General features: G+C 37.6%; 2 protein-coding genes across 2 annotated transcripts in view; one reads left to right on the top strand and one right to left on the bottom strand.

Moving 5' to 3' along the window:
* Positions 1-620: 620 nt before the first annotated feature.
* LOC122332238 (tyrosine-protein kinase STYK1-like) lies at positions 621-6,162 on the top strand. The gene is made up of 10 exons (XM_043229529.1): positions 621-842; positions 2,120-2,178; positions 2,311-2,484; positions 2,944-3,258; positions 3,347-3,528; positions 3,690-3,770; positions 3,930-4,138; positions 4,224-4,264; positions 4,383-4,479; positions 5,103-6,162. The coding sequence occupies exons 2-10, from the start codon at positions 2,121-2,123 to the stop codon at positions 5,296-5,298; spliced, it is 1,353 nt and encodes a 450-aa protein (XP_043085464.1). The 5' UTR covers positions 621-842; position 2,120; the 3' UTR covers positions 5,299-6,162.
* A 510-nt stretch (positions 6,163-6,672) lies between these two features.
* LOC122332237 (polyhomeotic-like protein 1) overlaps positions 6,673-12,891 on the bottom strand; it is a 9,129-nt gene continuing 2,910 nt past the window's right edge. Inside the window, exons 8-15 of the mRNA XM_043229528.1 lie at positions 10,913-11,844; positions 10,689-10,827; positions 9,914-10,083; positions 9,765-9,834; positions 9,585-9,672; positions 9,318-9,489; positions 8,286-8,523; positions 6,673-8,196 (exon numbers count right to left, since the gene is read on the bottom strand). Coding sequence (XP_043085463.1) covers positions 8,045-8,196; positions 8,286-8,523; positions 9,318-9,489; positions 9,585-9,672; positions 9,765-9,834; positions 9,914-10,083; positions 10,689-10,827; positions 10,913-11,844 — 1,961 coding nt within the window. The 3' untranslated portion in view covers positions 6,673-8,044. The remainder of the gene's footprint in view (positions 8,197-8,285; positions 8,524-9,317; positions 9,490-9,584; positions 9,673-9,764; positions 9,835-9,913; positions 10,084-10,688; positions 10,828-10,912; positions 11,845-12,891) is intronic.

The raw sequence follows: 12,891 nt of genomic DNA, 5'->3' as shown, positions 1-12,891 counted from the left end.
TATATATATATATTGCCTTACATAAATATAGCCTTTGTCATGTCTATTTGATGACTTATCATAAATATTTAGAGCTTGCCCATCAACCGATTTTAATTGTTTTTTGATGAAAATCTTACTATGGACTATTTGAAGTCCTGTAAACCATCAGCTGTCAGACACTGAATGCAAGTGCTGACGAAACAGCTTTCATTCTAAACCATAAACACTGGATAAAAGGTAAACCTGCACGCCCTCTTCTACTGTTTTTAATGGACGCTGATTGAGTCAGGAGTCGTGCCTGGATGTCTGAACATTCTAGAGAAACTTGAGGAGCTGGATTATCAGGTTTCGGGTTAGCTAGATTCAGGAAGAAAATAATTGTCACAAAAGCTGAATGCAATAGATGAGATTAGTTTAACACAAGTAGAAATAATGGCAGGGTCTGAGCATTTAACTGGATATAGTCTAATTCCACAGAGTTTGACACATGTAAATTATATTCTGTAATATGCAGAAATGGCTCGGTGCATTAATAAACCCTTTGGGCATAAAGAAATATTTTTAGCACTGCAGAAAAGAGGGGTGTTACCAACAACAGCAAGTGAAGAGACAGAGCACAGGTGAAAAAAGGGTGGAGCTAAGTCACAAGCAAAGGTGCAACCTAGACAAACACAAGCAGGCTTAGTGAGTACGCCATAAGGAGATTCTCTAGAAACAAGGAAGAGGGCTAATAAAATATGGGACAGAGATGCATTCAACAATGGGATAGCATTTGTATTATGGACAACTATCTGAATAGAGACGCAAGGAAAGACTGAAGACCAAGGATTGAAGCCACCTACAACCACAGTGTCCATCAGGTAGGCTAATACAGATCTGCAGACAAAGCCAACGAAGTGAAATATGTGACTTAGTCTTTTTGTTTACAAAACAGACCTACTTGTGGATTTAGCTGTCAGATGATTTGATAATTTATTTATTTATTGTGTATTACAAACAGAACACATATGTTGGTGTCAAAACAAAAAAAGACTATTTATTTAAATGTTTTTTATTTTAACAGCTGTAATGTAAGTTACATATGTGTTCGCAAAACAGAATTTTCAGCACCACACTTGTTTGTATGAATTGTCATTGATACAAAAAAAAAATTCTGGATTGTTTAATGTATATTAAGTTAAAAAGGAACATTTATTTGGAATATAAAATCTTTCTTAACATTATAAATGTCTTTGTCACTTTTGATCAGCTGAATATTTGCTGAAGAAAAGTTTTTAATGCACTATTTATAAATACACTTACTAAGTCAAGATATTTATATAATACATCGCAGTCACTTATGTGGGTTTCCCTATGTACTTCTGTGTATATGACGTGTCGTTGTGTCGTCTTTAAGAATGAAAAATGCAGACAAACAGGCTGAGCTTCATAGTCTAATAAAGGCTGTTCCGTGTATGTGCCAGAAACAGCTAACACAGTGGCCTTTTACTTCACAGTCTGAAAACACATTTAGCCACAATTATAGGCATAGAAACAGCACATTTATCTAGTAGCACAATGCAACTGACAATTGCAGCCATGCACACCAACCAACACACTCAAAGTATAATAAATATTAGTACTGTTGCACTGACATTTAGAAACCACGAGACTGGGTGTTCACTGTTTGCTCACAAATGAGGTCATCTCATATTGCACATGGAGCACAAGTGTGTGTGTAGTGTAGTAGCATCTTTTAGATTGTACTCACAAGATACTCTCACCATGTACACACTCATAATTTACTTATGTACAAAGTAAATATTTATATGTGAAATCTATTTAATCTAATCTATCCTAATATTTCCCCCCTTTTTTCTTTCTGGGGTTATTTCCTGAAAAAAAAAACTGATGTGTCTCAACTACCCAAAGCCTTTTATGCTGATTAGAAACACTGATCATGTTACGCTGACCCAGAATTCAGTATGATGTTTTATACTGCTATTATAGGAGACGTAGAACAATTGAAATCCATATTGTTTTAGTGTTCTCCAAATTTTGGAATCAACCTGAAACACAACGCTTTCTTCGGTCAACAAGTAAATAGTTAATTTTCAAAATCTCCAACCTTTTGAATTCACATTCTGTCCCTGCGCAGGATGGCTACCAATTCCAGTTCTGCGTATTCTGAATGTAAACCTGGAGACACATTGTGTGGTGAGTAGATCATGACTGTCCGATAAAACGAAGACATCATCACCATTACACGAGTATGTATCTAAAGTTGTAAGCTAAAATGAAAAAAAAAGTCACTTATATTCCTTGTCAACATGTGATTTGCGTCCTCAGAGATCCGTGTGTATGAACAGGAAGTTATAATCGTACCGGTGTTGTTTTTGATGAGCTTTTTAATCACGCTGGTGTTTCTGCTGCTGATGAAGTTCTGTCCTGAGAAAGTGGATCGCCTGCAACACAGGTCCGTTCGAGCATCCAGGAGTAGGAGAAACTTGCAAGGCATTGATGGTGAGTGTTACATATATGTTTTATTCCATTTTAAATATATATTCATGTATTTCAGTGTTTGGATTATATGCAAATATTTGCATGTACGTTACATGTATGCAATAGAAAACTGTACATTTTACAATTTAATAAAAATGTATCACAAAAATGTATTTCCTAATTAATAACTTAGATAAAGTCTGTGCATAATACAGGGATTAAACATTTGCTTTAGTGTTGAGGATAAATGCTGCATATCAAATGCAAACAACTGTGCTTATGTATTATGGTAAGGGCTTAAGAATCACGCCTCTAATCTACATACTGTTTGCACAAAATGGTTCCAGTAATGACTTCAAGTAAACAAAAATGATATGTGATCGATAATATATTTAAATAAATATGGTGTTCTGTTTTTTTAATACTTTAACTCATTGAGTTCCACCTAAACAGTCTCTCATTCTATCTCCCTATATGTAGCTCCCCAGGGTCTGAATGCTCTTGAAGGTGAGCCCATAGCATTGGACAATACATCTTACATGACGTTCAGCCCAGTTCAAGACTCCTATAGAAATGAACATGCCAACAATGTGGCCTTTATCGATGGAGGAGGCTCTTTCGGCGCTGCAGCTTTAGCCTTCACAAAGCCCAGGGAACTTCCACGACAGCGACTCCCGGAGAACTTCAAAGGGGTGTCTCCTCTCCCAGCATCATACTCTCTGAAGTCAGAGAGCTCCGTCTCACTCTGCAGGGCTCGTATGGAAAACAGAAATGTGGTGCTGCGTGTGCTTAAAGGTGCCTGAATGATTTATGATATAGTCATAACATCTGACTGAGATCTTGAATTCCAGTTTCACTCCCTTTTTCTTGTTCTTTCACTCAGATTCAGCCAGTAGCCACGAAAGTCAGTCATTCTTGGGATTTGCATCTTTCCTTTCCCAGTTAGGACCCCATCCCTTTTTACCAGAGCTTCTGGGAGTTATATCCGTGAGAGCTCCTCTCATTGCTGTTATTGAAGAGATGGAAAACAGAGATCTGCTTGGATTCCTGTGGAAATGTAGACAGGTGAGAGGTTTGACAAAAAAGTTTTAATAGCAGTGGTCAACTAGTGGGAAACAGCCTTACATAGACCATAAGTCAACGTTTCAAATGCCTGCTATGTGTTCATTTGTTGATCTTGCATCTAAATAAACTCATTTTGGTGCTCATAATTTGGTATTAAACAGGATAATGTTGGACCAGACGGCATGTACCAGATGACAGAGAAAAAGATCTTCACCATGGCTTCACATGTGTCCTCTGCACTGGTGAGCACAATTTTATCACCACTTTCTTAGTGTAAAATCCAAACATTTGGACTGGCAATATAATCACTAGTTGGAACAAATATTACACCAGTGTGTTATTTTTAGTTCAGTTTTAAGGATGGAGATCTTCTGACCTTTCTTGCTTCTTTGATTCCGTAGGACTTTCTCCATAGCAAAGATCTTCTTCACTGCAACATCAAAGCTCGCAGTGTGTTAGTCAGCAGGATGTGCACTGCAAAACTCTGGGGTTTGGGTGATTTGTATGCAAGGACATCGGCAATTGCAAATTACAGTGAAGATCCTGGGAGAAAAAAATGGCAGGCTCCTGAACTACTGGCCAAGAGACCAGCCACTACAAAGAGTGATGTGTACGTAAAATAAACAATAGATCTTATCAGGAAAAACAACATTCACGTTTTCAGCTCAAATATGTATTTTTTTATTTTTTTACAGTTGGTCACTTGGGCTGCTATTGTATGAAATGGTGACTCTTGGTAAGTTTGCTGTCTGGTTATTTTGGGATGATTCAAGTTGACTGTATCTTACAATGATTAAGAACTCTGACCTTTGACTTCTCTCACATTTTGTTTATCCCATTCTTTATGCTTTCAGGTGAGGTCCCCTTTGCAGAAATCCCTGCAAAAGAACTTTTACAGTATCATCAGCGAGGAAAAACCCTGAAGAAACCAAACAACTGCTCCAACACACTGTAAATTGTTATTTTGTAATAATTATTGTATTCATTTTTGTAAGGGATAATGTACATCCAGCAGGTTGTTATCGCGGAATAAAGCCTGACAGGCTTATCGGCAGCCTGACGCAAAGCGGAGGGCTGTTGTATAAGACTGAAGGGCTTTATTCTCAATTCCACTCATTACACGGCACAAAAGTAAATAATTAGACATGAAACATTGATCTTAGTTGCTTAGTGTTTGACTAATTTACTAGCTCTTTAATTAAAAACAAAGCTTCCGCAAAAAAGTAGCTCCTAATAAGTTCCATTGACCATAATGTGGTTCTTTTTGTGTTGGTTTTTTGTTTGTTTGTTTAGTCGAGTCACCTTCTATCCACTGCTGAAAACGTTTTTTTCCATACATATTGAAGTCTTCCATTTTCACTTGTGGTTAAGTGTTTTAAGCTGCAAGATGGCTCCAGATTGAGCCGTACCTGAAACAGAAAACTAGTAAATAATATCTTCACATGAGAAATGTTTATTAGACGGGGAAGGGCATGGTCTCAAAATTAAAGATGAAAGCCGTGTAATAATATTTTAATTGACTGGTACAGTGTGTATGTTGACAATAATCAATTCTTGCTACTGCTTTTCTCCAGTTATTCACTTATCAAAGCTTGCTGTCAGTGGAAGGAACATGACCGTCCCTCATTGGCTGAGGTCAGGCGTAAACTCCAATCAGGAGAGAAGAGTGCCAATGACAGCAGTGTTATCCGTGTGCCAGAGCCGATTGATATTGAACAGTATCTGAAGGAAGCAGGATATGGAGAATCCAACAACTACACAGTTTTCTAAACTTCACATGACTCTTCATTTGCGCTTGTGGTGGAAACTATTCATTTCCAGCTCTTCCTGCAGATTGAACTTGATTGAAGTGTTGACCAGCCATACTGACATTGAAACATTTGGATGTATGAAATGTTAATTTTAGAGAATGTTTACAGATATTATCCTTCCTTTAAAATACATTGAACAAATTGCAACATTGCCAAATTCTAGGATTTTAAATAAAATCCTAAATTTATTATACAGTTAAGAACGCGAGGCTGTGAAATGGTGGAGTTTAAAGCAATAAACACTGAGAAGTTTCAAACTTGTGTAAAGACATGGCAAGTTCATTTCCACTTTTAAATTAAACAGATTTCAAGAAAATGTCACTAGAAAATGACTGACTATCTGTTCCAACTGGTTACAGGAGCAGAACTGTAATGCTCATATTCATATTCAACACTTGGGAGCAAGATAATACTCATATAACAGCTTAATAAACAACAATTAAATGACAAACTTACTTTATAGACACAGTGCATTTTCATTTCGCTCTGTCAATGAAACATTTTCTGATGACAAGGCTGAAAACCCACCTGAAAAGAATGAAAACCAACCCGATTTCCCCTCATCCAATAAAATGTACAGCTGCGTTATTCCCATAATGCACTTTAAATTACACATTTTGATTTATATATTCTGTTTTAAATCTTATATGGATTATTTTAGCTAGACTTGTTTATATGTAGTATGTGATCATTTATTTCTGTAGGCCCATTTCATTCCTCTTCAATCACCAAATTGTCCCCAACTGTTTTAAACACATCTTCATGAAAAACAAGAACATATAATCTATTTTCTGATCTCAGTAAAGACCATACTACACAATAATTAGTTTCTGCTCATCTCTTCTTCTTATCTTGTTTTGCCTTCACACAAGCAATGTATAGGTAATATACAATGCATCTAGTCAAATTTCCTGGTGTGGGCAAAATTTCCAATTTTGCTCTTTTTGTTAGTTTTTTTTCCTCAGTGGTATTCATTCCAAGTATCAGTACACATTAGTAAACTGATCAGTTCTCATTTTCCTTGCCTTTTGTGATTCCTGTGGTAAAAACACATGCAACAAACGGCTCTATTTTTTTTTCCTCCTAGTAACTTGCCACCTACTGGCACCATGATGTAATTTGCAGAACGACTCACTCAAAACACAACAGGCTACCACACTGACATTTGACATATATTTAAAGATATTTATTTGTGTCAAATCCAATAATCAAAATCAAACCTTTTAGTTGAATTTGTTTATGCATTATCCATTGACAAAGCCATCAATGCATCTCAAAACGAGGAACAGAATACTTAATATTCCAACCAAGAAATAAAGACTTGAGATGGATGTGAATGTCACAGCACCTTCTTTATTCATATTTTAGCATACAAAGAAACTCAGCCATACTTTTAGAGTGCCAGCAAACAGCTTTCTTAGGCTCTCTCATTCTCTCATAAACATTTACACACTACCTCATCATAACGGTGCTGCAAGACTCTCAAGTAAAGCTACTAATACTTGTCTATGAAGCCGGTAAACTGTACCCAAAAATAATTACGCTACTTTTCAATACAAATGAAAAGTTTCCTAACCATCTATTGTAGAAACAAAAAAAGAAAACGTATTGTTCTAGGATTGGTTACCCAAATACTCCTTCAGTCTGTGATTTATAAAAAGAAACAAAACCTACTTCCATTCAGTAATACTGTGTAGTGAGAACATAACTACAGATTTTCCATTTCTCACAGTCTCTGAACCGCTGATAGCAGTGAAACGGGAATGCAAAGTTGACGTATGAAATCATCAACGGCTGCAATGACCATTTCTGTAGATTCATAGCAGAACGTTATATAGTGTATAGGAATCCAATTGTATTAACTTCCTAAGTGGCACACTAAATACAATCAACAGTCCCTTAATCAAGTGCTGATAAACTGAAAACAACAGGCTTTCCAAACAAGTAGTGAAATGACACTCAATTTGACTTTTTTTGAGAAAAGTACGGGAGGTTTTGAAGGAAGATGCAGCTGTCAGAGTCGACAAACTGCTTTGTTTTTAGAAAAGGCAACTTATTCATATATCTTTGACTCTGATAGTCAAAAGCACTACAGGTATAACATTGATTACTGTCTCTAATGGCATTATCAGTCATACTTTGATTACTATTTTTTAACGTAACTGACAAACAAAAAAGGACTACACATTTACAGTGACTGCTTCAAATCAGAGATACGAAGCTCACATGCCCATTCAAACAGCCCAGATATTATATAGGTAGCACATTCAAAATGCAGAATCGAAATGTATTATGCATTATCACCTCCTAATTAAATCGATTCCGTCATTGAAAGATTATAGATTATTATCTTTGTGCTATTTCTTTCCTTTAGGATCACTCCCATTATTCTTTTCAGAACTGTTTGGAAACAGGACCAATTAAAGCGAGAACTAGTCAGTTCCAATCTAGCCATCACTGAAAAATATCATTAATAATTCAGACTTTCACATCTAAACAAACACTAAGGTAAATAATTTGCTTTAATAAGGCCTCACTTGTTTTCCCCTTCAAATGTTATGTCATTCATTCCTGTTTTTTTTTGGATTAATCTCTATGTCAGTATAAAATCCAATGTCTTTTCATGCCCGTCAGTTTCAGTTTCTCAGGCTGGTGACAGAAGTATAAAGCTCTGATCCTGCTACTTCTCTCTCGCCATGCTTTGTTCAATCCTTTAGGCTGTTGATAGAAGCACAGATTTTGAGGGCAGGACCGAGTTTGATGTTCATGGTGGACATAAGATGCTCTTCCTTTAGTAGCATGAGCGCTTGGCCGTCGATCTCCTGTGACAGGAACTGGGATGCCAGGTCCTCACAACCTGCAAGAGATGGAGGAGTATATGATGTAAAAAAGTAAATATACAGGTGAGCACAAAGCATACATTCAGAGGATAATCAGAACACTAACCTTGAAGAGAAGAAATGAACTGACACACTTCCTCCACACTCCAGTGAGCCGGGTTGCCAGATAGGAAGTGGTTCTCATTCACTGGGATGCCACTTGGTGCTGTGCCATCTAACTGAGGACCACAGTGAGTTGGTCTTGGGCATGAGAAGGATGAGCTGGGAGAGAGTGACAAGAAGTCTTCCTCTTCTTCGCCTTCACAGCTGGAGATGTCCTCAGAACGGCTAGATTCTGAACGACACTGCAAGAGAGAGAGGGAAAAAACATTGATTAAAGCATATTAAAAGGTAAAAGTATGATTTTCAGTTTCACCTTTGGGTGACTTCATGTATATACACTTTCTTTATGTTTCCGAAAGTCTCAGAAGTCTCTTATGCTCACAAATGTTAATTTGTTCTTGTTACTTGTACTTGTTACTCCAGTCTTCATTAGCACACAATGCTAAAAAAAAAANTTACCTTTCATGCAGTGTCTAACATAGCTCTAAGTCAAAACATCAAAACATCCAACAGTTTTAAAGGGCAAAGTGTATAATGTTGACGTCAATATTTAGCATATAGCCTGTCCACTTCTTGATCTTTTTGTGTTGGTTCAAAATGAAAATGAGAATTCATTCTTTGCATCTAGGTGCCATTTTTGGAGAGTTAAAATCTCACAAACACTGTTGAATGAATCGGTTGGGAGTTGTTCAACAAATTAATTTAAAAAAAGGGGGTTATCTGTTTTTGCAAAATAACTCTTGTAATGCATATTTTAAGAAAATGCCTGTTGTTTTGGACTCCCAAAATATGAACCTTTCAAAACCCATAATAGGGGCACTTTAATACAGTTGTGCTGCTTAATATGTGGAAACCATGATACATTTATTTCAGGCTCCTTTAAGGAATACAAAATTCGCAAGAATGGCTTTTTTTTNTGCGGAATAAAGTTATTAAAAGTATTTAAATAAAATCTTACTGACCTTAAACATCTTAATAGTAGTTGTACATGAAATTTTATTTCGTAATCAAGTTGCTGCAATTTTCACTATCTCACCTTTACAGGAAGATGCCTGCCTGTTATTTTAGCACAGGCTATCTCAGAGCTGCTTCTGCGAGGACCCCTGCGTCTAGCAATAACATCCTGCACAACAGGGCCCCCTGATGGCCGTTCGACGCCCTCAAGACCTCTACTAACACGGTAATGGTTACTGCAGCTGACATTGTACCTGTATGAAAAGGTTTAGATGCAAATAATTCCATTAATTCTATAAATCAAACATTTTAAGAATCTATCGATGATACGGGCTAAATTTGGTCTCACCTCTTGGCACAGGTTTTGGAACAAAAGCGCTTTGATCGCCTGAACTGGCTGGCCGGTGCAAATCTTAAACAGTATTCACACTTCAATTCTGAAAATGATATACAGACAGAATGTGTAAGAGACAGGGAGAACTTCATTGTAAAAAATATTTTACCACAGCTTTGATGCACAAAAACTCACTATCAGAGCGGATGTTCTCTGGATGTAGGATGGGTGGAACAGCCACAGGTTCTTTCAATGGCCCAGTCACCTGTCAATCAGAAGGAAAAGTTTGAGTGTGTTCTATTCCTCTCAGACCACTAATGAATGCATTTAGCAGATACACTCACAGGGAAAGGTTCGGCTCCCTCCTGGATAACAAAGCCCTCAATGAGGTGAGTGAGGACCTGAGGTTTGACCACAGCCTGTGGCACCGGTGCTCGATCACCCTGTCCTCCTCCACGAGGGAGAGGGAGAGAAAGAGAGAGAGTAGGAGGAGAGGAGAACGCCATCTCTGGAACTAAACAACAAAGAGACAGTGAGAAACAGACAGTTAAGAAGAGCAAAAGCATTCATACAAACAAGAAGAATAAATAGTGATTCAACTGCTATTCATAAACATTTTTTATAGATGTCTACATTTTATTATTATTATATTTACTTTATTTATTACAATATTTATAGAATTTTCACATTACATTATTTAATCATTTTTATTCCAAGTTGCAATATGAACTGAATGTGTTGAGATAAAAAAAAATTACAGCAAAAATTCAAAACAACATGTCGGTTTTACAATTCAGGCATCACAAGTTTGTAATGTAGAGTGTAAACGGATATTAATTTTTCAAGATTAAATTTAACAGCATTAACAGAAATGTTTTTAAAGATGAAGAGTGTATATAGAAAATGTAATTTAAATTTAAAATTTGTGTGAAATGAGGATTTACAAAAACAGTTCAAGGCAACGTTTAATAATTACAGTAAAACAGTAATTTTTACTAAACAGTTTTTACAAAATGATTTCTTCATTTTAATATATTTTTTATATTATTTATTCCTGAGATGGAAAAAAACGTTTATTTTTATTACTGCATTCAGCAATAAACACTGTGACAGACCCACCTGTATCTAATGAGGGAGCTGGTGAGAGAGGAGGAGCGGAGTCTTGCATTGATGCACTTGCATTGACGGCCTCGGCTGCCATCTCATGGGGTAAATCTGACTCAGATTTCCGTTTTAACGGGCCGATCCCAGGCTTTGTCTACAATAAAAAGTTCAGTATCTGCTTGAGCATCACCAGCATGGACAGACCAAAGAGAATCACAGTTCGCCTATTATCTACTAACCTGAGCTGGTCCAGACTGAACGAAAACAGAATCTCCAGAGCTATTTTGTCCATCCATCGAGTGTGTGGCCGAAGCAGGACTACCCTGACTCAATGCTGAGCTCTGATTGGTAGACATTGGGAGGGCACTTTGGGCTGTTTTAAGGCACATGCCGGCTCCGCTTGTTTCCACAGCAGTCACCATTGTAACAACATTGCTACCAGAGTTATTGACAGGTACGACAGCCGTAGCGTCCTGCTGGCCGCAACAGGTTCGAGCCTGGGCCACTGCTAAAGCCTGGGAGTTTCCTACTGTGCTTTGCCTCGCCCCGACCAGCTGAACTGGGACGTGAGGAGGGTGATGGCCCCCCGCAGCCTGCCCATTGTTGGGTGGTGCTGGAAGAATGGGAGGAGGGTGTCGAGGAGGCATCTGCACTGGCAGCCTATGCCCCTGAGCCGTTTTAGGTTGAATGGGCACATGCCCTGTTCCATGACCCAGTTTTTCAGTGCTAAGATTCGCCCCCGTCTGCTGGAGGGGCTGCACCACTAACGTCTGGGCAGTCATGTTAGATTTGTTTGTCACCGTACCCATCGAATAGCCTTGAGAAGATGTAGGAACATTGGAGGTGGGCACCAGGATGTGGGTAACGGTGGCTGTTGCAGCTGGTACTCCTCGAGCTTGGCACAAGCCAGATTGAGAAAGGAGGAGCTGGGAAAGAGGGAGCGAGGGGGAAGGCGAGGAGGAGGGAGGATTGGAGGAACCTCCAGCTTGCTGTGGGGTGACAGCGGATTGGTTAGCGCCCTTCACATTGAGGCCAGGCATGTTGGAATTGGTGGCGTTGGAGCAGTTTTGGAGTTTGGTGCTCGCGAGCGGTTGGGTCTGTGGTTGGATCTGCTGGGCTGCCTGACCAAACTGCTGCTGAGTCTGAGATTGTTGGTTAAGAGGGAATGAGCCTTGAAAGTCAGAAAGAAATAAACTTTAGTTCATTCTGTAGTTTTTGCAACTGAGAAATTACATATTGTATACAAAAGAACAACAATAAAGAGTACCTGTGTACATGCATTATTACACATTTGGTTTTCTGTGACATTTAGTAATAATTGTGTAAATCTTTTAACTTTATATACAAACTTTACATAGAAATGTTAGTGGCTTGGAGTTTCCTCTATGTTTTTAATAATGGAGTGTCTATTTACACTAAATGCAAATAGCCCGTCTTGTTGGCAGAGGGCATTTACACTAACTCCGCCCACCAATGTGTGATTGGCCAAAGTTAGAATTACAAAAAAGATAGTCAATAGTATCTCCTGTGGTGCAGAAAGTAAAATGTTTTGTACTTATTTTGATGCAATCGGCCCGGGTTCGAATCTGCCTTTTTGCCAAACTTTTCCCTAAATTTCTACATTTCATCTCAAATCAGAAAACATTTATTTTCAATAAAAATTAAGGAAATAATCAAAAAGTTAATGTAGGTGCAGGGAAGGCTTTAGTGTCCCAATAAGGCGTCATGCATTTAATAATTTGAATTAAAATTAAAATTTAAACTCACTGTGTTATTGCATGCTGTTTTATAATGTACTATAAAACAGAGGTGCAGATAACTGCCACTATTTGCAATAAGTAGTATAAATAGCAGAAAATGCAATTTTAAACAGTGTAAACAGAAACAGCTATTTGCACTTAGTGTAAATAGCATGTCACTAAGAAATGCTGCTGTTTTAACTTGGCGTAAACAGAATCTATTGCTAAGTAAATATGCTATTTTAACTTACACTGCCTTTTAATAAGTGCATAACGCTCAGTACTTATTGCTAGTTTTGTTGTGAATTAAATTTGTCACTTTCAGAAAGGAGTATCTTCCGTTCTCCAGGAATGCGTTTATTTGACAAAAAAATGCAGTAAAACTGTTATGTTGTAAATATTATCACAATATAAATATCTTTCCTTTTTTGTAAATGAATATGTTCAAAAGAACTTTATTTGAATTACTTTTTTTTTTT

Source organism: Puntigrus tetrazona, unplaced genomic scaffold (assembly GCF_018831695.1).
Source record: "Puntigrus tetrazona isolate hp1 unplaced genomic scaffold, ASM1883169v1 S000000007, whole genome shotgun sequence".
NCBI classification, from domain to species: domain Eukaryota; kingdom Metazoa; phylum Chordata; class Actinopteri; order Cypriniformes; family Cyprinidae; genus Puntigrus; species Puntigrus tetrazona.
This window is presented reverse-complemented; position numbering and strand designations above follow the sequence as displayed.